Here is a 24,995-nt window from a genome sequence, read left to right as displayed (position 1 = left end):
CCTGTGAGCCTGTGAGCCTGTGAGCCTGTGAGCCTGTGAGCCTGTGAGCCTGTGAGCCTGTGAGCCTGAGAGCCTGGGAGCCTGGGAGCCTGGGAGCCTGGGAGTCCGTGGTCTTAGGTATATTAGTATTCCTGCCAAAGAAGCTCTCTCAGGGCATGGTTTGGGTGCTGTTAGCTATGATCATAGGCATGTCAGAACTGCTGGGAGGCTTGTGATCTTAGGTGTCAGCACTCCTGGGCGTCCTGCTCTCTCTGGGAAGAATTGGATACTTGTGGCACAGGGTCAGCTTCAGGGCTCAGATGGAAATCTTTTATTTTAGGTGTGCCAACACTCCTGTGGGACCTACTCTCTCTGTGAAGGATTGGAGTGTGGCTAGTGTAACATAGGGTCAGCTCAGTAGCACAGATGGAAACCAGAACAATCTTGTCCCCAGCTGCTTCAACATTCCTGGATCCTGTGGGTTCTGGGCAGGTCCTACTTGGGCCCAGTATCTGGGCAGCAGTGGTTGTCTCACCTGTGATCTTAGGTGTGTCAGCACTCCTGGGAGACCTGATCTCTCTGGGCGGGATTGGGGTGCAGATAGTTGTGGCACAGGAACATCTCCCCCTCCTCTCTCGTGTGTGTATGTGTGTACATGCATATATCAGAGTACAACTTTATGCAGTTATTCATCTCCTTCCACTTTCATAGGGAGTGAAATCAGGTCATCAGGATTATGCAGCAAGTAATTAACCTGTGCATCATCTCACTGGCCCTGTCATAGGATTCATGATGATTAGACTGACTGCTGTAGATTTTGCTTTACTAGTTCTAGACACCCTGTTTTCTGAGAAGCAGGAGTCATTAATGTGCAGATGCTCTCCTTGAAGTCAGCTCTTCACAGAGAATGTTTCCTGTGTCCACACAGATATGAATATGAAACAATGATTTCACCTCCAAGCAACTTATCATCAAACAGCTTTTTGTGTGTGGAAAACAGATCCCAGACCTTAAAGCCAACGCAAGACCCAACAGGTTGACTCCTGCTTCTCATTGATTTCAGCTCAGAGACTTAACCACAGAATGCTCTTTTACAAAGGACCTTAATATGGCACTGTGTTTAGTAGACATGTAAGACAAATGAACACAATGTATGTCTATCTTCAGGGAAGTGAGATGTCCAATAAATATAAATAATAATTATAATTATAATAATAATTATAATAATAAATAAATATGAGATGTCCTCCTGAGTCTAAATATACTTATTAGAGTCCTTTGTTTCTTAACCAGCATTGTAAAGTTAGTCCCACATAGGAAAAAGACTTAAAAGGATGGATTTAGATCCAGGCTGTGATCTATGTGGTTGGTCTTATGTGGTTTTCTGTTGCTGTAATGAAAAAGGAACCTAAAAAATTATTTACAGATAAATTTGAACTAACTGTTAATAACATTTGGTTGTCAAATACTCATGAACCTTTCTACTGTTTTAATTCAGAGTGTGTGAAAGAAGTAAAATCATTAATGTGGATCTATGTACTGGTAGGAAATATTATACGTGGAATTGGTGAAACTCCCCTTTTGCCCTTGGGTATTTCCTACATGGAAGACTTTGCAAAAACTGAAAACTCTCCTTTATACATTGGTAAGTTTCAAAATCGGTAGAAATCAATTATCGACTTGAATGCCGTATGGTTTCCAGAACAGTGTGCAGAGTGCTATGCCACAGTTGGTTATAAAATTATTCAAACAATGGGAGTTTCTTTTTCAATGTTTAAAGAAACCAATGTATGTTTCTATAGCATACATAAGTATATGTATATGTACATGTTTCATAGATACCAAGGTTATTTTTTACATGTCGAATATATAAAAATATTTGAGGTAAGAGGGTATGTAACTAAATGGTAGAGCACTTTCCTAGCCTCTTAGATTTGATACACAGCTCTGAAAATGAAGGAAAAGTAATCTAAGATTTAAAACAATTCAATGTCAAGGCCTTGTGTGTGTGTGTGTGTGTGTGTGTGTGTGTGTGTGTGTAAGCAAAATTCTTTGTGTGATTATGTAATGTCTTGTCTTTGTTCACTTTCAGGGATTTTAGAAACAGGAAAGCTGATTGGCCCAATAATTGGACTTCTGTTGGGATCCTTCTGTGCAAGCATTTATGTAGACACAGGGTCTGTGAATACAGGTAACACAATGCATTTTATTTATACAACCAATCCCTGGGCATGCTTTAGCATTGCCTACTTTGATCCTCAGGTAAATTATCACCACTTACAGATGGCAGACCTAAGAGGAGCAGAGGCATTATATAAAATTAGTATTTTCAAAAATAAAAACACAAAATATATTTTAAAAAGTGGATACCATGTATTTCATTTCATTATCTTTATGTATATGTGTATGTGTGGATGTGACTGGGTGGTTCACTGTATGAGGGCGTGTTTGCTGAGGTCAGAGGAGGTTATCAGACATCCTGAAATCAGAGTAACAGGCAGTGGGGAGTTTCCATGTGGGTTCTGAGAATAAAACTCATAATTTCTGCAAGAGCAACAATAACTTTTAGCCACTGAACTGTCTCTGCAGTCCTTTCTTCACCTACTGTGATGTTTTGAGACATGACTGCATCAGGGTAAAGCTATTCCTTAAATAGGTCTCAAATAAATATTGTTTCTTTCTTTTGGAAATTTATGTTTCAATAATAGCCAATGTAGCACTTTGGAGCCTTTTTTTCTTATTTAATTTTAACTTCACCATATTGATCAACTTCAGACACTTTTTCTAAATGTCTGAATTAGCCAAGCAGGGTGGTAGAAGTCAGTAATCCCAGGATTTGGTAATCACAAGCACACAAAAAAGAACAAATTGTGAATAGTTTACGATGATTATGAATATCAATAATTTTATTCAGCTTAAACAGGAAAGAATAATGTAAGCTAATGCAGTATCTACATTTCTTTACAGATGACCTGACCATAACTCCCACTGATACACGCTGGGTCGGTGCTTGGTGGATTGGCTTTTTGGTCTGTGCAGGAGTGAATATCCTGGCCAGCATCCCCTTTTTCTTCTTTCCAAAAACACTCCCAAAGGAAGGATTACAGGATAACGGGCATGGAACTGAAAATGCCAAAGAGGAGAAGCATAGAGAAAAGGCCAAGGAGGAGAACCAAGGAATCACTAAAGGCAAACAGGAAACTTTAAACTCTCTTTGGTTTAGATGGGTCTGTGGTCAATGGGCACCTGTGCTGAGATAAGACAGCTTGTCAGTAATCATCAATATTCAATTGTATTAAATGTCTTCCATAGTCAACACTTGGAAATAACTGATATAATAGGGAACCTGACTTGCCCTGGATTAGACTTTACGAAAATTTCAAGTCAGTCTGAACACCCAATAATCAAACATTTTTTCCTGTTTTGACAATCCTATTTTACAGAAATTATTAGTCCATGTTAAGAAAAAACCATGAATAAGCAGACATTTAAGCTATAGACAGTGGTAAAGGAAGACCTGTTTGGTAAGGAAAAGGTTAGTTTAGTTGTGAGCCTTGAAGTCAAGGCTTAACGAGAAAATATGACCAGTGATATAATCCTCTATATTTGAAGGTTTGTGATAAATTACAGGAGAATTATTACCTTAGAACAGACTGTTTTATATCAAGCAGGAATGTTATGGATTAATTATGTAGAGTAGAGATGTTTCTGTTAGAAACTAAGGTGAGACAGCGGAGTGTTCAACACTGCACATTCTTAAAACTTGGCACCGCTTTCACAGTTGTGTGTGTTGAGACCTGTGTAGTGTTCTCAAAAGATCAGAGACAGAGAGATCATAAGGTGTGTGGTTTGGGATTTGGAACTCTGAAAGTGCATATTTGGAAGATGAGAGGGTCCCAATGCTTTACCTATCAAATGAGGGTAAGAATGTGCTATAATCTTGGGTGTCTGTGATGTACTGGTACAGAATATTGTGGGGAGTACGTTACTGAAACTGCTATTTCCTCCATCACTCTCATCCTCCAACACCTATGCACACTGAATCGTCACATATCTGCATTAAGCAAGGGAGACCATGGCTGAGCCCGCAAGCCACACTGGAAGACAGTACAGAGGCTTCTCAGAATTATGGTCATGTGAACAATTCTCCTGAAAGGGGAATTCTGACTCTACTATGTGACTTTAGTCTATCAGATCAACCTAAACTTCGAAACTAGGAAAGAGTTTAGCAGAGAATAAGACATAGAGAAAATAACTGTGAACCATGGAGACTCGTTTAAGAGGACAGGGATGTCAACAAACATGGGTGAGTTCTAAAGCTCCCGAGAATACTGTCTACAACCATCTCACTCATAAAGATGAATTTTACTGCCAGAGTCCATATCTTCTCATTAAACTGCTTCTCTTCTGCTTCTAAATGGTGTCTTCTTGATAGTTTTCTCTCAATGAAATTCTAGGCAATTTATGAAGGATAGTGTAATATTAGAAAATCAAGACAGAGACATGAAGACATCAAAAGGGAAGAGACTGATAAGAGTGAATTTCAGATAAATTATCTTGAGTAACATCTAATCCATTTAGCAGAGACAGGCTGCAAACTGAATCCGACTTTTTAAACCATGAAGAGCTTTGGTTAAGTTGCTTAGAAGGTTTTTGGTCTTCACCAACTGAGTCAGTAGCATTCCTTACAGTGAGACCTTCAGGTTGTCACTAGGTGCTTCTAATGCTTGGCCTGCTGCTGAGATGCTGAGGCCATCTGGGCTACAGCATGATGCCTGGAGCATTCCAAAGCTTTAGCTTATCCATTTTTGCCTAAATGATTGATAATGGCATCAGTTTCTGAAATCAAACTTCATCAAACTGAGTCCTTCGTAATTATCAAAGAACAGACTAGACACTCTCTAGCAGATGCTGGACATTAGTAAAAGGAAAGGAAAGGAAAGGAAATGAAAGGGTGTGGCCACAGACTTGATAGTTTTGCTTGGTGGCACAGTTGTTTTTCATTTTTTAAAAATTAATCATTATGTTTGTTTACATATCAAATGTTATACCCTTTCTGGACTCCCTTCCACAAGCCCCCCACCTCATCTCTCCCCCCTTTGCCTCTAAGAGGATGCTCCCCCATCCACTCACCCACTCATGCCTCACCCTTTGAGTATTCCCTTCTGTGGGGCCTCCACAGACCCAAGGGCCACCCCTTCCATTGATGTCAGATAAGACCATCCTCTGCTACATATATAACAGAAGCCAGGGACCTGCCCATGTATACTCTGGTTGGTGGTTTGTCTCTGGCAGCTCCGAGGGGTCCAGTTAGTTGATACCGTTCTTCCTATGGGGTTGCAATCCCCTTCTGCTCCTTTAGCCCTTCTCCTAACTCTTCTATTGGGGTCCCTGGGCTCAGTTCAATGGTTTAACTGTGAGTATCTGCATCTGTAGTAGTCAGGAGCTGGCAGAGCCTCTCAGAGGACAGTCATACCATGTTCCTGTCTTCAAGCACATTTTGGCATCAGTAATTGTATCAGGGTTTGGTGTCTGCACATGAAATGGATCACAGGATGGAGCAGTCTGTAGTTGGTCTTTCCTTCAGCCTTTAGTCAAGGACAATTCTAGGTTAAAAAATTTGAGATAGATGGGTGGCTCCATCCCTCAACTGGGGGCCATGTCTATATCTACTGGAGGTGGTCTCTTCACGTTCTGTCTCCTTTCCTTTGGGCATTTTGGTCAATGTAATCCCCATTGGGTCCTGGGATCCTCTCAACTCACTGATGTCTGGGACTTTCTAGTGGTTTCCCCAAGATCTCCCTCACTCTCTGCTACATATTTCTATTCATTTTTCTGTCCCTCTGGACTTCTCTTTTGTCTTTTCTCATACCAGATTCTATCCCTATTTTTTCCCTCCTCTTTCCCTCTCTACTCAGGTCCTTACCACCCTTTGCTTCCTGTGATTATTTTGTTCCTCCTTCTAAGTGGATTTGAAACATCCATACTTTGGCCTCTTTTTTGTTAAGCTTCATATGGTCTATGAGTTGTATCATGGTTATGTTGAGCTTTTGGGCTAATATCCATGTACCAATAAGTACATACCATGTATATCCTTTTGGGTCTGGATTACCTCACTCAGGATAATGTTTTCTAGTTCCATCCATTTTGCCTAAAAAGTTCATGAAGTCATTGTTTTTAATAGCTGAGTAGTATCCCATTGTGTAAATGTACCACATTTTCTGTATCCATTCTTCTGTTGAGGGACATCTAGGTTGTTTCTAGCTTCTGGCTACTATAAGTAAGGCTCTTATGAAAATAGTGGGGTATGTGTCCTTGTAATATGTTGGAGCATGTTTTGAGCATGTTGGAGCTATTCCAGAAGTGGCATAGCTGTATCTTCAGGTAGAACTATTTCCAATTTTCTGAAGACCCTCCAGATTGATTTCTAAAGTGGTTGTACCAGCTAGCAATTCCACCAGCAATGGAGGAGTGTTGCCCTTTCTCCATGTCCTCTCCAGCATCTGCTGTCACTTGAGTTTCTGATCTTAGCCATTCTGATTGGTATAAGGTGGAATCTCAGGGTCATTTTGATTTGCATTTTCCTAATAATAAAGAATGTTGAACATTTCTTTAAGTGCTTCTTGGCCATTTACTATTCCTCAGTTAAGAATCCTTTGTTTAGCTCTGTACCCCATTTTTAAATTGCATTATTTGTTTTGTTTTGTTTTTCTTTTTCTTTCTTTCTTTTTTTTTTTTGAGACTAACTTCTTGAGTTCTTTGTATATTTTGGATATTAGCCCTCTATGAGATGTAGGGTTGGTAAAGATCTTTTACCAATGTGTAGGTTGCCATTTTGTCTTATTGACAGTGTCGTTTGCCTTATAGAAGATTTTCAGTTTCATGAGGTTCCATTTGTCAATTGTTGATCTTAGATATTTTTCTGGCAAGGTGGATAGGGTCCACCTCTGTTGAGCCCCATGGGGGACCCAGTTAGGTCAGGTATTGGGGCTGGACATGCTTCATCTCTAAACCTGGTTGTAATGGACCTCCTGGGAGTCAAGTTGTCTCTGAATGTGGAAGGGTGTCTGGAGGGCCAGCTCTGCCCTGTGCCAAATTATGGGTTGGAAGTAAGCTCCGGTTCTTATATAGCCAGTTTTGTCACTAACTTCCAGAAATAACTTAACAATGTTACAGAATTTTAACTTCAAAGGGGTGAAAAATTACCAAATATATTTGTGTTGCAGTACAGAATCTGAATTTTTTAGGAGAACGCTGAACACAAATTGCCAAGTTAGCTCATTGGTCTCTATACTCTCTTGTTTCAGATTTCTTTCCATTTATGAAGAGCCTCTCCTGCAACCCGATTTACATGCTATTCATCCTTATAAGTGTGCTCCAGATCACTACATTTATCAGTACATTTAACTTCCTGTCTAAGTACCTGGAGCAGCAATTTGGAAAATCCACTGCAGAGGTAGTCTTTTTCATAGGTATGTACTTTCATTATTTCCTTCATAGCACTTCCTCATTCCGTAATAAGCATGGTAAACACTATACCCAAGGGCATGGTAAGCAGTAAAATAATGTGACTAGGAGATTACAATGAAATGCAATCTCTTAGGATATTCTTATAAATTTCTTCTTTCCAGACTCCAGGGAAATCAAGAAAGAATAGGGAAAGGAAGTGGCCAAAAAGCCCTTTCTGATCTCTCTTCGATCAAAATGGGAAATTATTATAGTTATTGCAATTTGAGGGGAAGCACTGCGAGTCTGCGTTTTACTTTTACATTGTACATCTGGGCTTCAATTCTTGTTCTCCACACTCCTCCTAATTCCATCCGTGGGTCCCCTCATGGTCTGAGAAGTGTGCGGAGACACACTCTGCATTTCTTGTTAGTATGCTGAAGCCGAGGATCCTTCTTTACCCTTGAAAACTGAAGATCTCAGGCTGCCTGTTTCCATGTTGTCTAGAGTTTCTGAAAATCCAAGCCCATCCCTCAACCTCAGATATATAACATTAAATTGTGGGAAACTGAAAAGGATGGTACCATTCTTCTAAGCCTTGTGCTGGTGTTGTGTGAATGCAACCTAGGTGGAATTTTCTCTTTCCTTCACTTATTTTTTTTTTTCCTTAAATGTTGGCTGTTCAACGAGAGTTGGGGAGAAGAGTGCTGGGCAGTATCAAATATGTACAAAATAATCTACACTTTTAAAAAGCATAGACCCAGTTACAACGAGCAACGCCACCTGAAATTAACTCAAATTCCTAAAAAAAAAAAAAAAAAAAAAAAAAAAAAAACGGAGTGGAAAGAAATACGTGAAATAGTTAATATCATATGTGAGACTCATAAGATGTCTATAACCTGCTGCAAATGATTAAATAAATGCTAACTATCTTTAAAAATTGATGTTATGGGGCATTTGAGAGCAACTTTGTATGTGACATTTAAGTGAGTGGGAATTAGAATTGCTGTATACCAGAATAGAACTAAGTAGTTTCTTAAGTGAGATGTATTAGAAAAATGTTTATCATCTATTTTTCTGCTGTCTTTATGAATACCATTCTACTTGCATTTATAGGTCTTTATACCTTACCTGCAATAAGCATTGGATATTTAATTGCCGGCTTCATTATGAAGAAATTCAAGATCACTGCCAAGAAAGCCGCATACCTAGCATTTGGCCTGTCCTTGTGTGAATATCTTTTTGGTTTCTGTAACTTTCTGATTACCTGTGATAATGTCCCAGTTTCTGGCTTAACTATCTCTTATGAAGGGTATGCTGATTTTTAATGAAGATCATAACCTTTTCACAATTTCTAGTTAATTTTCTTCAAGGATTACTTACTTATGTGTAAGCTTATTCAAAGAGGGCTGGGGGAGTGAGTCAGGTTTTGATTCCACATACTGTAATGGTAGTCATGGTGATATCTTCAGTCAGCTTTAAATTGTAATAAAGGAAAGTAACCTGGAGCTTTTAGCTTAAATTATCCAGTTGTTTTATACTCCCAAAGTGAGATAGCTTCAAAAGTTAACTATACAGGCCAACAAGCCTTCACAGGGTTTTACAGTAGGCTCAAATTTAGCAAATCGAATCTAATACACGGTAAGCCAAATAATGTATATATTTTATATGTCACTGGTATAGTTATATCTCATATACTCTGTGGTCTTATATTTTGTATTTCAAGGGGTTTCTGGTCATATTCTGTATTAGCATAGGGAATTTAAAACTCTGTTTAGGGCCTAGTTATATAAACAAAGAATCAGTTAAAATTAAGCAAAACATTTCCTTGTAGACTTTTTTCAAAGGGCTAAGGAAACGATTCAGTAAGAAAGTGCTTGCTAAGCAGGCAGGAATTTTCGAGGTCAGATGCCCATAACCCATGGAAATCTTTGTATTGTTGTATATCTGTAACTACATCCTTAATACTTTGAGTTGACCAGCATAGTCAGGAAACCCTGAAAGTTAATGGACCTGCTACTCGGGCTTTGCAGCAGTAAAAACCAGGGCTCTGTCTCAAACAGGGTAGAAAATTGTTTCTAATGTCTACATGTATGCTGTTGTATACATGTGCACACAGACACACAGACACACACATACATGAGAGAGACAGAGACAGAGATGGAGTCAGAGACAGGGAGACATAAAGAGACAGAGAGATATTAAAAGTAGTATTTCTTTCAAAACCCTTAAGAATTATAAGATTTAACTAATTTCAAACATAACATTCTAAGAAACTATATATGTCATCTGATTTGGATCATGTGACCACTGGAATAGATAATTGTCTGTGAAGAATATAATATAGTATAGAGGCAGCATGTTGATATTTGTAAAATTTCCTTTTTCTTCTCTGAGAGAGAAGATCAAATGTTTCTCTCTCTCTCTCTCTCTCTCTCTCTCTCTCTCTCTCTCTCTCTCTCTCTCTCTCTCTGAGTGTGTGCACATGCTGAGATGAGGAGAAGAAAATAAAATTCTTGTGTGAGCTTTCAGTATTTATAACATTATTTCAAATTATTTCAGAGTCCAGCACCCTCTATATATGGAGAATAATGTCTTTGCTGACTGCAACACAAGGTGTAGCTGCTTAACAAAAACATGGGATCCAGTGTGTGGAGACAATGGTCTATCATACATATCAGCCTGCCATGCAGGCTGTGAGAAGTCGGTAGGAACTGGAATTAACATGGTAAGAAAATTTTCAGTGTTTGGGCTGATATTAATATGTGCTATGACCTAAGCCTACATCTGCTAAAAACAAAAAAAAAATCTTTGCTTAAAATAGATTAATTTGTTTAATAGATTAATATTTTAAAGACAATTCAATTTACTCAGTATATACATACTTGACTTTACAACTCCTAGATATTATGTAAAACCTTGACAGAGTCTGAGTATTATTTTGTAATTGCCAAATAGTAGAGATTATTAGTCAAATGGCTTGAGTTAAAATGCTCTGGTTGGGTTGGAGAGCTAGCTCAGCTGTAAAGAGCACTTGCCGCTCTTTCAGAAGACAGGTTTAGTTCCCAGCACCCACACGAGGCAGCTCTAGACCATCTGACACTCTCTTCTATCTGCCTCACGCACCCTTGTGTACCTGTTTGTATACACATAAATACAGAAGCATATACAATAAACGATACTAAAATTAAAACTTCAAATTATTCTGGATAGAATTGGCTCCGTGTTGTGATATAGGATGTCATGTAGTTGAGGTGGACAGAAACTTAGCTTCTCATATCACAAACTTCTTTCAATTATTTATTTGTTTTCTTATTTATTTAATTATTGTCGGTGTATGTGCGTGTGTATGTATGTATCTATGGATGGATGGATGGTGTGTGTGTGTGTGTGTGTGTGTGTGTGTGTGTGTGTGTGTGTGCAGGTACCTGTGCATATGGAGGCTGGAAGGAAACCTCAGCTGTTGACTCTCAGGACCATGCGCTTTGTGCTTCTGACACAGGATCTCACTGGTCTGGAATTTTCTGCTTCTGTTAGGTTGCCTAACAAATGAACCCCAGAGAATCACCTGTTCCCACCTTCAGATCCAGAGTTGCAAACACATCCTCTTGCATGCATTGTTCCCATGTGTGCTGGGATGAGAACTCAGGTCCTCATGCTTGACCAGGACGTTACTGACGATTCCACCTTCCCAGACCCTCATCATGACAGTTTAGCATCATAAATTGTCACACATTTTTCTTTCCTCAAACATATTATAGTGCTGAGAGTTGATTGGTAATCAAAATGAAATATAAATTTTGATTCTTAGTCAGACCTGGAAACGATAACTATTCAGAATATATGTAAATTTGCATTCTTAATCAGACCTGGGAGCATAATTTATTTAAATTTTTACATATTTATAAAATTATAAAAATATATATTTAAGTAAAGTCTTTTCTTGGGGACATGACTTTATTAGTAAATACCTAACTATGCCACTAACATTCTGAAATACATTTTGTTTTAGCACTCAGTACTAACATCAAAACAAAAGAAAGCCATATTTATTTATTTTTGTGTAATATTTATTATGTATAGACTATAAAGTTGGCTGGGGAGGGAAAGACATTTTCCACCAGCCCTTTACACTAGAATTATATCCTGGGACCCACATGGTACAAAGAGAGAACTTACTTCCATAATCTATTTCCTGAGTTCTACATGAAATCCATGGCACATTCCTGTCCCCGTTTAGACACACAAATGAACTCACATGCACAAACATATGCACATACGTATATAAGAAATGCCAAACAAACAAGCAAATAGACATCAAAAGTAAAATAAAGGGTGCATTTCGAATAATTTAAATTTTCAAATTTATTTGATGAATTTGAAAAAAATGGTACCATCAAAAATATGTCTTTATGTTTTATGATAGAATTCTGAGATACCAAAGAAAAAGGAGAGATGTAAATAAAGAGGGCAAGTAGCATGCATTTTATTTTTTAAAATATTTTATTTATTTATTTTATGTAAGTACACTGCAGCTGTCTTCAGACACCCCAGAAGAGGGAGTCAGATCTTGTTATGGATGGTTGTGAGCCACCATGTGGTTGCTGGGATTTGAACTCGGGACCTTCAGAAGAGCAGTCGGGTGCTCTTACCCACTGAGCCATCTCACCAGCCCCAGCATGCATTTTATTTATTCAGTGATTTTTTTTTTTTTATTCAATGGTCTTTGTGCCCAAACTCAGATCCTCCTTTAACTTAGGTGAGTGCCCTTCCTCTGTGTTGTGTAATCGACCCAATGGCTTTCCATTTGGATCCAACTGGCTGTGGAGAAGATGCTGAAGGTTTAAGCTCAATATTTTCCTCTTTTAACTAGGACACTGGTTTCTTGTTTTTACAGGTGTTTCAAAATTGCAGCTGCATTCGGTCATCAGGAAACGCATCTGCAGTCCTTGGACTGTGTGGAAAAGGCCCTGAGTGTGCTAACAAGCTGCATCACTTTTTAATCCTGTCAATATTTCTCAGTGTCATCTACTCACTCTCAGCCATACCTGGATACGTGGTTTTTCTGAGGTAAAAAGAAACTCCTTCATTTAGTTTTCCCTCTTTGTTACTTAATAGTGTGAGTGTGTGTGTGTGAGTGTGTGTCAGCTAACTGACTGACAGAGAGTGAAACTCTGTAAACTGGACTAGGCTCCTGTGGCTTGCTGAGTCCAATCTGTCATTAACAAAAACTGAATGCAGTACTAGATACTGTCTAACCAGGAGGTACGTGAGTGCAATGTTAAACTCTCACATAGACTGTGGTAGCTTCAGAGTCAAGTTCCAAAGTTTATGTTCTTTCCAGTTTAGTACACTTCAGACTCACTAACAGTGGGAAACAGTTCGAACTCCTTTTCTTGTATCACTGGAATTCAGAGGCAGTATTGAGCTAACCATGATGTATAATTCATAACACAGAGGCAGTAGCCCTTCATGTGTCTCTGCCTGCAGCTCACAGACCCCATTCAAATGTGTGGTGTCCAGCTTTGTTACATAGCTGAGGCTCTTTTTTTTTTTTCTCATTAATTAATTTACTCACTTTAAATCACCGTAGAATGGGCACATCCTTTCCTACTGAGGCCACTCAAGATAGCCCAGTTAGGGTACCAGGATTCACAGGCTGGCAACTGAGTTAGGGTAAGCCCCTGCTCCAATTGTTGGGGGACCTGCATGAAGACCAAGCTGCACATCTGCTACATATGGGGTGGTGCATAAGTCTAGCCCTTGTATGCCCTTTGGTTGGTGGTTCAGTCAATGGGAGCTCCCAAGGGTGCCTGTTAATTGATTCTGTTGGTCTTCTTGTAGAGTCGCTATCCCGTCCCGGATGCCTCAACTCTTCCCTCAACACACAGCCCTGCCTTTGCATGGGTGAGCTCCAGGTGTAGGAACCTGCAGCAGCCATGCTATGAGTCTCTGGAGCCCTCCTCACAGTTCAGGGGCTGTGCCTCCTATCTGAATGAGGTGTCACTGCCAGAGAGCAGCTTGTGACTAATAGGAAAACCTTTTTCCCTCTGCCTATCACCTGGGACTTTCTTTTTTTTCTTTTTTATTTTTTGCCTGAATCTAGTGTCATAGGCTTGAATTTCTTGCTACCATATTGGATACCAAATATTGCTTGACTTTCTGGACCTGCCAGCAGTTAAATAATGACACCAGGACTTATTAATTTTTTTATTATAGCTTATTATAGCTTAGCTAGGGATACTGCCCAGTTGGTTCATTTAACTGAATCTTATTTTTGTAGCCCATGGCCCTACACATGGTTATTTCTTTACCTCATTCCTAGTCCCAGTACTTCGCACCATCTCTGGATCCTGCCAACACATTGCCACTTCTCTGGTTCTTCTCCCAGAGACAGAATCTCAGCCCAGAGGTTCCACCTCCCTTTCCTGCTTAGCTATTGGCAGTTAGCTCTTTATTAAAGACAATCAGAAAATGCCTTGTGGAGGTAAGGAGGGACAGAGATAAACCTTCACACTGTGTATCCTTTTATATTCATATTTAATCGCATGATGTTGTATTGGAGATGTGGTGTATGCCTTGTTTCAGTTCATACATTCACAGAAATATAAAGGTACCAAGTACTACTAGCTCTTCAGACTTATTCTTGCAAGTGAGGCATATTTGGCTGTCACATCTGTCACCCATCACCTGCCAGGCAGATTCAGCTGATGTGGTTAAGTGGTGTCTCCTTTTTTCCCCTCACCACTCCAGGTGCTCAGTTCCCAAGCTGCTCAATCAGAAGATGAGGACTTTTCCTCTTGGTCACACATGAGGGCAAATGACCAGCTGAGCTCTCCTGTTACAACCCCGCCCCCCCAACATGCTCTCCCAAGATGCTCTCATGTTTTCTGCACATTTATTTCCACTTCCTTCCTTTATTCCTGTTCCTAATTATCTTAGTTTCTGAAAGTTGACTGTTCTACTAGGTGTAAAAAAGCCATGGGTCATTGATGTTTTAAAGTATTATTATTTGAAACATTTGTGTGTACATGAGTGTGTGTGTGTGTGTGTGTGTGTGTGTGTGTGTGTGTGTGCTATGATGTGCAGCTGGAAATGAGATGACAGCTCACAGGAGCTCACAGGAGCTGGTTCTGTTTATACCACGTGGGCTTCAGGTATTGAAAAACGTTTGACAAGCAGACGGCTAGCAACTTTACCAACTAAGCCATCTTGTAGGCCTTAATGTGTGATTTCTTGATGTAATGTAAGCTCTGTTCAAGATAGTTTTCTTGTATTTCTTTTTCTTGCTGCATTTGAAGATTGCAATGTAAATGCTGGATAATTCAGTGCTACTGTTGGCGTACTATCACGACTGTTCTAGTCTGCCGTGTTTTTCTTTAACTCTTTTACGGAATCACTTCCAGAGTGAAATCCCACCAGTTGGTTATATTATACTTTTCTTACACAGTTGAGTATTTGATGTGAATATGTCACATTTTTGAAAGATTTCTGTATTTCTAAAAGTATTTTTTGGTTATTGTCCTGAACTTTTTTGTAGGTCTTTTGTATGTAATTATCAAAATCATCTCAGAAGAGACAAGTGTCTCCAGTTGATAATTCCATCTATCACAGTAATTTTCTTATTGTCATAGCTTACATGGTGGATTCTTTCTTTGTTTATCTGTGGAATTGTATTTATAATATCTCAAATATTTATATGATATGTACTAGCTTTTTTAAAATCAGCATGACAAAATGCTTGCAAACAACTTAAGGGAAGACTGATTTAATTGGTTAGTGGTTTCAAAGGTTTGGGTCCTTTATGGTAGGTATGGAATGGTAGTTACCAAGGAAACCAGAAAACTAGTCATCTAGATTAGTGGACAATCTCTAACTGTTAAAGAGCTCAGTCGTGCTTTAGATGCGTGGAGGCCAGAGGACAGCTTTCAGAAGTCCTTACTCCCCTCTTCTGTGTGGACTTGAGAGAGTATGTATGTAACATTCTTACACTTTTCAGGATGAAAAGTTTAACCATTAGAATCATGAACTATCACTGTCATTGGAAGGATACTAAGGCAGATATGGATTGGCACGATGAACGTTTATGTATGTATGTATTTATTTTTCAGGTGTATGAAGTCTGAAGAGAAGTCACTTGGAGTTGGAATACATACATTTTGCACAAGATTATTTGGTATGAAGACTTTCCCAACATAAATCAGATAAATATTAAGTGCTTAGTAAACAAATTACTTTTCTCTGAATAAGAAGATAGCAAATATCTTGTCAATCCAAAACAGAACTCTCACCACAAATGGAATAATGGTTTATTCTAGAAGTGACTATAACAGGGGAACACAAATTCACATCGTTCAAACATCATGTTACAATATGAGGACAATTTCATGATGTTTATACTTAGAGAACAAAAGAATCCACAAACAAGGTTCTTCTCAAATATATCTGTGGGAATGTCAGGTAGGATGGTTATAGCAAAGCAAATAGTTCTGTGCTCTAGGCTTAGATGCTATCTGACGGCATTCTTAGTGTTTGAGTAGGTCAAAGTCGAAGCTAGAGACCTCTTAAATCAAGCTATCACTAAAGGCTTCATGTGATTGTTATTGGATATAAGTTCAGACACAGGGATGGGACAATGAATAATCAGTAAAAAGATAAAGATAACTTGTCTCTGGATCAGCAAAGTCCCAAATGACCACATTCATAAAGTGTCATGACCTTGTAGCATCACTAACATCATTAACATAGGTGTGCTCTGCCCACTTCACCCAAACTTCAGTTCACAAGTGGTTGGAACTGGCTACTTATAATTAGCCTGAGAATGAAGTAACTGTAGAGATGAAAAGTGTTTCTCCTTATCTTTAAATATCTTACCTAAGCATAATTATACCTTCGATATTTTGGTAATTTAAGAACAAATGGGAAGGAAAAGGTTTTGTTAGTTGGATGCACAGAAAACCAATACATTTAAAAAATATATGAGATTCAAGATTATGAAGTCAGGGAATATTGTTTTAAGGATCTTATATACAGCTTTCATTTGTTATGATTTAGAAACTATATTAACTGATATTTCCTAAAAGTAAGCTTAGAGCATTTGATTCATAATTTTTTGATTTTAAAAATAGGGGAATTGAAAGTACTTCCAAATATAATTACACATCTCTCTCTTTGCTTTTGTCCTACTGGTGGGCTGGGGTTTTGGTTGTTATTGTTGTTGATTTGTTTTTGTTTTTCCCTTCATTTCATTGCAGCTGGCATTCCGGCACCTATTTACTTTGGAGCTTTGCTGGACAGAACCTGTTTACATTGGGGAACCCTGAAATGTGGTGAGCCAGGGGCATGCAGAATGTATGATATAAATAGCTTCAGGTAAAGATAACTTTGAGACTTACTTTTATAGCATAAAATTCTTATATAACATTTCCCTTTCATATAAAGCATTGTCTTGAGTGACAAGGTTACGTATGACTTCAATTTCAGAATGCTGTATGGTATAACTTCCTTATTTACATATTTTAATTCTTCCTCATTATTTCTAAGGTGCTTGATACATATACAACTGAGTGGTTTTCCTAAAAACCCTTCAAAATATTTGAGAAAGTGAGCAGGTATCTGCACAGACGTTGTGGAGCAGCAGAGGAGAGCTGTATCTTGAGCTGAAGACTAAAAATAAACAAGACAACAAGATTCAGAGACCTAGCACAAGGGTGCTGTGTGTGTGAGTGTGTGTGTTGGGGGGGGGGAGACAAAAATCTCTCATTTCTTACCACCCTTCTGCAAAGGTCTCCCTTCTGCAGAGGTGGGGATGACAGAGTCCTAGAATATCCAGGCAGCATGGATTCTGGCAATGTAGCTACAGAAAAGTTCACAGCCCTCTCCTGCTTGCAGCCTGACTCAATGAAAACAAATCTATGTGGTACCATGCAGTTTAACAAAATGCACCAGAGGCTGTAGTCTGAGGCTATCTTGAAACAGGACCTGGTATCTACATTTCACTGTTGGCCACGTCTCTGGGAAACTGCTGAATTTATTGGTTAGCAGCCTCGTTAACACAATTTGGCTCAGTAAGGTGATTATGCTACAAGGCTGTTGCAAGTGTCACAAGAGGGATGCTGTAATAACCAGAGCCATTTACCCTTGAGACCCAGGAAGCTTACCCTTTGAGATCAGGGTGCATCGAGTTCTGTGTAGTTTCATGCTGCTGCTTGGACTAAAAGCAGTTACTTACATGGTTCCCACCACTCTCAGTATTATGCAGACAGTTGTCACTAACACTCTAGTGAAAGAACTATGGATTCCCTGCTGCCCCACCACCAGGAGTCATGCCAGGTTAATCTTAAACTCTGGTTCCCTTGCTTGCCCTCTAACCTATGGACTACAGACGACATGGTACCAAAAACTCCTTGTTCCTTAAACTTTTTCAGCCAAAAGTAATTATGCCCCTCTCTAGTTGAGATGTAACCCTTCTCCTCTGTTTCAGGGTAAACATTGTACTGGAAAACTTTGGGAGAGAAAAGTACTAGCTATTGCCCTGTCTTAAGTGTTTATGGCTAGGGGTGGCTGAGATCCCATTCCCTGCCTGGTATACTCACAGTAACAGTGTGAAAGGACAGGACTAGTTTTGTCTGCATATCTATGTGCGTCAAAGTTCTAGTGGCCTTGACATCCACAGGATGGTGGACTGTATCCCAGACTTGTGAGCAGAGTAACTCTTCTTCCTTACCTTGATTTTGGCAAGGTCTTTTATAACAGTGGCAGGAAAACACACTAAGATATTTGTTAATCTATTATCCACTTAGAACAAAAGCTTCAATCACTGTTATATCTGAGGTTTTAAGCATCTATAGTTACATACTATACTTATACTTTCCCTCTGTAGAAGTAGCTGTGATAATTTTCTCTATTCCTTTTGTTTTTTTGTTTTTCATTTGCTTTTCAACACAGGGCTTCTCTTTGTACAGCCCCAGCTGTCCTGGAACTCCTTTTATAGACAAGGCTGGCCTCGAACTAGAAGTGATATGTCTGCCTCTGCCTCACAAGTGTTGGGATTAAAAGTGTGGACCATAAACGCCTGGCTTTCATTTTCTCTATTCTTATGTGCTGAGGACCAGCCCCAGTGGGTCTTCTTTCTTCTTGGTTCCTTTTGAGGCAGCATAGGGGGAAGAGAGAAGGCAGGAGTAAGACTTGGTCTTATGAGATATTTAGGGTTGCTGTATAATAATAAAATGTTTGCCTATCTTAAGTCTAAGTTACTTTGCTGCAGTAGCTGACCTGCCTGTCTGAGTTCCTCTGAGACCTGAAGCTGCAATCTCTGGCATTAACACCCCAGCAGGGAATTAAGTAATGGATTAATTGCTAGAGCCTTTTTTTCTCCTTTCCAGATGTCAGGCTAGGGGGATGTTTGGAGCAATACACTTCTGTAAATAAACCAGGAGAAGAGAGTCACACTCACAGAAGGAAAAACTATTGTACAAGCAAATATGGATTAAACACATATAAATTCATATACAGATTCATGCATATACATTCTTAAATCTCCATTCAAACCAGTTGGGTCCAGATTTTATACTATCTCATAATTATATACTTACATACACATCCATACTTACATATGTATATGGAGCAGAAGATCAAACACCAGTGTAGAAAGAACTCACTCATTCTGGAGGAAAAAATATGCTCCAATATTTATTGCATAGTGAAAGAAGGAACTTTTACCATTTTATTGCTAAATGAATTAAAACAGTCTATAAGAAGAAAGCTTTGTTCTCTTTAGTAAGACTAAGCCTGTCTTGCTATTAAGAAAAGACCTGTTCTGTCCCGTGGTGAGGAGAAGCCTGCTTCCTCCTACTCTCTCTGCAGCTTCTTCTTTTCTTTTTTCTGTCTTTAATCTGCATATTGCTCTCTTAATTTTTTTTAGTTGTCTTATAGTTTCTAAGTTATTCCACTCTGTATTTTCCTTCTAATCTTGTTCTCTCCTCCTGCTCTGATATAACTGCCTTAGTTCGGGTTTGACCACTATGAACAGGCAACTTTTATAAGGACAGTATTTAATTGGGGCTGGATTACAGGTTCAGAGGCTCAGTCCATTATCACCAAGGTGGGAACATGGCAGCATACATGGGGCAGGGGGAGCTGAGAGTTCTACATCTTCATCTGGAGCCTGCTAGCAGAATACTGACTTCCAGACAGCTAGGATGAGGGTCTTAAAGCCCACACCCACAGTGACACACCTACTCCAACAAGGCTACACCTACTCCAAAAGTGCCACTCCTTAGGCTGAGCATACAAACCATCACATTCCACTCCCTGGCCACCATAGGCTTGTTCAAATATATGAATCTGTAGAGGCCATACCTAAACGTATAATAAATATATTTTGTCCAACTTCAAAAGTCTCCATAGTCTACAACAGTCTCAACAATGTTAAAGGTCCAAAGTTCAAAATCTCTTCTGACATTCAGGCAGACTCTTCAGACAATGGCAAAAAGCAGCCAAATTCTTCACCAAAATACTACAAAACATTCTTTAGGCCCCATATTGAAAATTTTCACTGAACCTTCTTGGGCCAAGTCCACACAATTCAAATCACTCTCAGTAACAAAGTCTTCCATATTCCTACTAGGATAGCCCATTAAGCCCCATTTAAAGCATTCCACTGAAATCGAAAGTTCCCAAATCCACATTCTTCCAAACCAAAGCATGGTCAGGCCTAATCCTTGGTACTAACTTCTGTTGATTTTACTGCTGTGAACAGACACTATGACCAGGGTAACTCTTATAAGAACATCATTTATTTGGGACTGGCTTATGGGTTTAGAAGTTCAGTCATCATCAAGGTGGGAACATGGCAGCATCCAGGCAGGGAGGGTATAGGAGGAACTTAAAGTTCTTCATCTTCATCTGAAGGCTGATAGCAGAATATTGGCTTCCAGACAACTAGTATGAGGATCTTAAAGCCCACACCCACAGTGCCACAGCTACTCTTACAGTGCCACTTCCTGGGCTGAGCATAAACAAACCATCATAGTTACTTACTCTTACTCCCAGTGCCACCTTTTCTAAGTTCTTCTTGAGTTCAGTTCTATCTAAAAATTTATCTTCATTTCTGTCTCCTGTTTTTGTCTTCAGCACTTATACATCTTGCAGAATACATGATCATATGGTAAAAAGTTCACCACAAGGTTACACATAAATTCAAATCATAAACTGAACAAGGGGTTTACAACAGAGAATGTTTTCATGCGTATTTATGAGGAGTAATTATCTGGCTAAACATTCATCATTTGTCACCAGTTCTGCACATTCATGACTTAGGTATTAATGAAGTTTTGTTCAGATAAACCCAGTCAATGTTTTAATCTTGTACCTATAGTACCTATAGTAAATTCTTAGTTCCCTTTTTATGACCTTTGATTAATGGTTTTATAACCTCTTGGAATATGCTCTCTAAGGTGCCGATGCCTTCTTTGTGACTCAGAAGTAATTAACTCCTTACACTTGAAAACTGGAAGAGTTAATGCAGTTTTGACATCAGAAAGAACATTAACAACAAACAATCCTATTATAAAAGAACTTAATAATTACTAATATAATTCTAGGAATTCTTATAGGATCATAATTAAGAATTAAGAAATCATCCATTTGTCTGTATAGCATCACTACAAGACAGTACATCTTTATAGTTCTACAGAGATCTGCTCAAAAGGGTAGGCTAATACCTAGTGAATATATATATATATATATATATATATATATATATATATATACCGGGTCTGGGGCCAGGGTAGCAGTGGAATCACAGAGTAGGACGCTGGTGATGGCTTTAAAGTCTGAGAGTCTGGGACTTTCTAGTTCTCTTTTATACTGAAATGCTGAAGATAACATCTAAACAGTCCTAAAATCTTTCTTGCTCTTCCTGAGGGTAAAAGATTGCTGGTTTAGGAGATTAATACCTGTAGCCTAATGGCTGAGGATTAAGCAATGCGGCCTTTGTTCTATCTCAGCTGGGCTCTCACATTCAACTTGCTAGTCAGAAGTCAAGTCAAAAGAAGAGAAGACGCTTAGGGAAGTGATTATAGAGTTTATTACTAAGTTGTAAAAAGTTCCTATGAAAGCTATCTAAGGGGAAAAGTGGAAAGATCCTAAACGAGGAAAGGAAAAAATTCTCTAAGTGGGCAAAAGGAAAAAAATTCTAGTATAAGTCGGGAAAGGCAAAAAGTCTCCTCTATAGATCTCCTTTCATCTCTTTGTCCTCAGTACTTATACATCTTTCAGAATACATGATCACATGTTACAAAGTTCATCACAAGTTTACACAAAAAAATCAAATCATAAATTGAAATATAAGTTTACAACAGCAAATGTTTACATGCATATACATTAGGAGTAATTATCTAGCTAAATATCCATCACCTGTCTGAGCTCTACGGGTTCACTAAAGGTTTAAAACCATAACTAAGTTATTAGTGAAGTTTTATATAGATGAACCTGGTTGATATTTCATCTTCTGTCCTAACACCTATAATAAATTGTTAGTTCCCTTTTAATGACCTTTGGTTAATTGTTTATGTATATACATAAATATATACAGGAAAAGCATACTTATAGCAGGAATCTTTCCTAAAATGAAATTCTCCTGGGCCTTACCTGCAGGAGCAAATTCGAAGTAGATTTTAACCCAAGGTAAACCTATCTCAGGAAGATCATCTGCTAGTTTTTAACTACACCTTGATAGTTCCTGACAGGATTTCTTGCCAAAGTCATGGTGTCACCCATAGGAGTTTGTGTTTTCTCACCTCAATTACTATAACCAAAATAATATCCCATGAACATTTTTACAGGCCAACATAATCCACACAGGCCTTCACTGAAACTGCCTTCTCAGGAGATTCTAGATGGTATGTAGTTGACAAAACAATCCATCACACTAGATTTCAGTATGTTGAGAATATGAAATAGCACTTTCATAGTTATTTAGAAACGTACATATATTAAAATATATTTCCTAAGCTTATAGTTCAAAAACTTTAAGGCATATCTTATCAAATTAATAAATAATAGATGTTTATAACAGTATACAAGGTATTATAAAAAATAGTGAAAAGGAAAATTACCTAATTCATTTCAAGAAGCTTGTATAATCTTCATGTTTACTTGGACGAATTCAACAAAAGAAAAGAATCTGGGTCTAAAAAGATGACTCAAGGCTTAAGAGCACATATCAACCATTGCAGTGAGCATGAGTTCAATTCCCATATCTTACATTGGGCAGAACACAAAATCTTGTTACTCAAACTCACAGGTATCTAGGGCTTATGAACACATACTAACACAGAGATGCAACACACACACACACACACACAGTAATAAAAATTTAAAATAAATTGATTACTCTATATGCAAAATTATGCATAAAAAATGAACAAATTGGGGCTGGTGAGATGGCTCAGTGGGTAAGAGCACCTGACTGCTCTTCCAAAGGTCCGAAGTTCAAATCCCAGCAACCACATGGTGGCTCATAACCATCTATAACAAGATCTGATTCCCTCTTCTGGAGTGTCTGAAGACAGCTACAGTGTACTTACATATAATAAATAAATAAATCTTAAAAAAAAGACTTTAAAAAAAATGAACAAATTGAATGTTCTTATATACCAAACTCATTAATAAGAATTATTTTAGACATTACAGGAGTTCCATATCTCAAAAATCTACTAGTGGTACAAAGCATATAATTGTTGTGTAGGAGAAAGACTTGAAAAGCGGCCTCATGATGCTTTATACATGTGTGATCAAAAGTTAAACAAACACAACAGGAAGGAGAAGTTTTCTTAACCTGATGTAAGGCTGAGCCTGTTGCATGCTCTGCCACCAAGTGCTAGAAGTGTAGAATATGGTGTTCACACTCTTGGTAGAAATTCATCATCAGAAACAACTTTCTGAAAACATTCTCATAGACACACCCAGGTACATATTTCAAAAGCGATCATAACTTTAGTCAAGTTGACAATGGAAAATGAGCCATTGGCAACATGGAGAAAATATGTTTAAATTTCTATAGTGAGAAATTGTCTACATTTTAACAAACAAAATGAATAAATTAGCAAAGTAGATTACATAAAGAATATAAGAAAATAATCACCTGACAGTTTTCTTTAAAGCATAAGTGATATTTAATAATACACAAATTTTCATCCTTGAACACATTAGGATTTAATACAAATTACTTCATTTCAATAGGAGCATTTACCTTGGATTGCCTGCAGTTTTAAGAGGAATAAGTTATCTTCCTGCATTCATTATTGTAATACTTATAAGGAAGTTCTGTCTCCCCGGAGAAATTGACTCTTCAGAAATGGAAATTGCAGAGATGAACTTCACTGAGACGGAAAATGAGTGCACAGATGCGCACAGAAGTCCTAAGTTCAAGAGTGATGGAGAACTGAAAACTAAGCTGTAGAGTTTTCGACTGCCTTGTGCAAGGCCATGAACAGAATGTACAGTTGACGAGTTTTGAATCATGAGAGATACAATAGGAACCCTTATCTTTAAGAACCTCAACAATTACTTTTACTCATAGTAAAAATAATTATTGATAGAATTTTCAGGATGTTGGAGTAGGACTTAAGTTTTTCCCAGGATAAACTTCTATAGAGACACCTGCACTGAACATTAAAGCTTTCTTCATTTGAAAACAGCATTTTCTTTTATATCAAGGGAAGTATGTGTTTCCTATATATCTTCAAATAGCTTTAAAACCTATTCTTACACTTGATCTTAGCCAAAAGGCCAAGAAGCAATTAAAACCTATTCCTTAAACGCTATTTAATTCTGTTGAATTTATGTTTTGATGTTGGGGGTATTTAGAGCTGAAAATATGCATTGTGGTTGTGTCGCATTGAAATAATTATTCTATCTATGCACAAGATATATGCATATATCTATATCTAGGAGCTATTAGCTTATTACTTCAGTATGATGTTTCTGAGATTCGACTTCTCCCTCATCTGTCATCTCCCGATTTTAGTCCCTTCTTTCTTTACTCCTATCACAAATTTGATAATTTGGTTTACATTACTGGCAAACTTAATCTGATTATTAAAAAATCACATTGCAAAGATTGGTCGACCTATTTTTTTTCTAGAAATTCAAATCTGGTCATGAAACTATTTCTTAAAAGAATGTACTTGAGAAAGCTATTCCTTTCAAAGGTCCTTTTTGGAAATTGGATTGTACTCAGGGTTACAATGTTTGCCTAATACATGTGAGGCCTTGGGTTAAGATCCAAGGTACAGTAAAATACAAACAAAATAAAATAAAAAAATAAAAATAAATCATGGGTTGATGCAGTATAATATGTTATTTAGGGGGAATTTTTGACCCAGTGTTACTTTATTCATGTATCCCCAGAGCACATTGGGGAAGAAACTCATAGGATGTAACCTGCCGACTTCATGTTGGCTAGGAAGTAGGAAGAGAGAGATAGAAGGGGCAAAGGACCTAGTATCTCTTCCAAGGACTTATTTTTTGGGCCCAAATCCCCCCTCTAGGCCCCATCTTTTAAT

The 24,995-nt window shown here is 38.2% G+C and overlaps 1 protein-coding gene across 1 annotated transcript in view; it reads left to right on the top strand.

Moving 5' to 3' along the window:
- Window positions 1–23,890, top strand: part of LOC110314590 (solute carrier organic anion transporter family member 1A4-like) — a 40,898-nt gene extending 17,008 nt beyond the window's left edge. Inside the window, exons 4-14 of the mRNA XM_021188864.1 lie at window positions 908–1,014; window positions 1,478–1,624; window positions 2,072–2,170; window positions 2,947–3,168; window positions 7,287–7,451; window positions 8,542–8,737; window positions 9,988–10,153; window positions 12,323–12,495; window positions 15,537–15,601; window positions 16,680–16,797; window positions 23,671–23,890. Of these exons, the coding sequence (XP_021044523.1) occupies window positions 908–1,014; window positions 1,478–1,624; window positions 2,072–2,170; window positions 2,947–3,168; window positions 7,287–7,451; window positions 8,542–8,737; window positions 9,988–10,153; window positions 12,323–12,495; window positions 15,537–15,601; window positions 16,680–16,797; window positions 23,671–23,890 (1,678 nt within the window). The remainder of the gene's footprint in view (window positions 1–907; window positions 1,015–1,477; window positions 1,625–2,071; window positions 2,171–2,946; window positions 3,169–7,286; window positions 7,452–8,541; window positions 8,738–9,987; window positions 10,154–12,322; window positions 12,496–15,536; window positions 15,602–16,679; window positions 16,798–23,670) is intronic.
- The last annotated feature ends 1,105 nt before the right edge of the window (window positions 23,891–24,995 follow it).

Source organism: Mus pahari (assembly GCF_900095145.1).
Source record: "Mus pahari chromosome 2 unlocalized genomic scaffold, PAHARI_EIJ_v1.1 2_unlocalized, whole genome shotgun sequence".
NCBI lineage: Eukaryota > Metazoa > Chordata > Mammalia > Rodentia > Muridae > Mus > Mus pahari.
The sequence above is the reverse complement of the archived record's forward strand: the minus strand, read 5'-3'. Positions and strand labels throughout refer to the sequence as shown.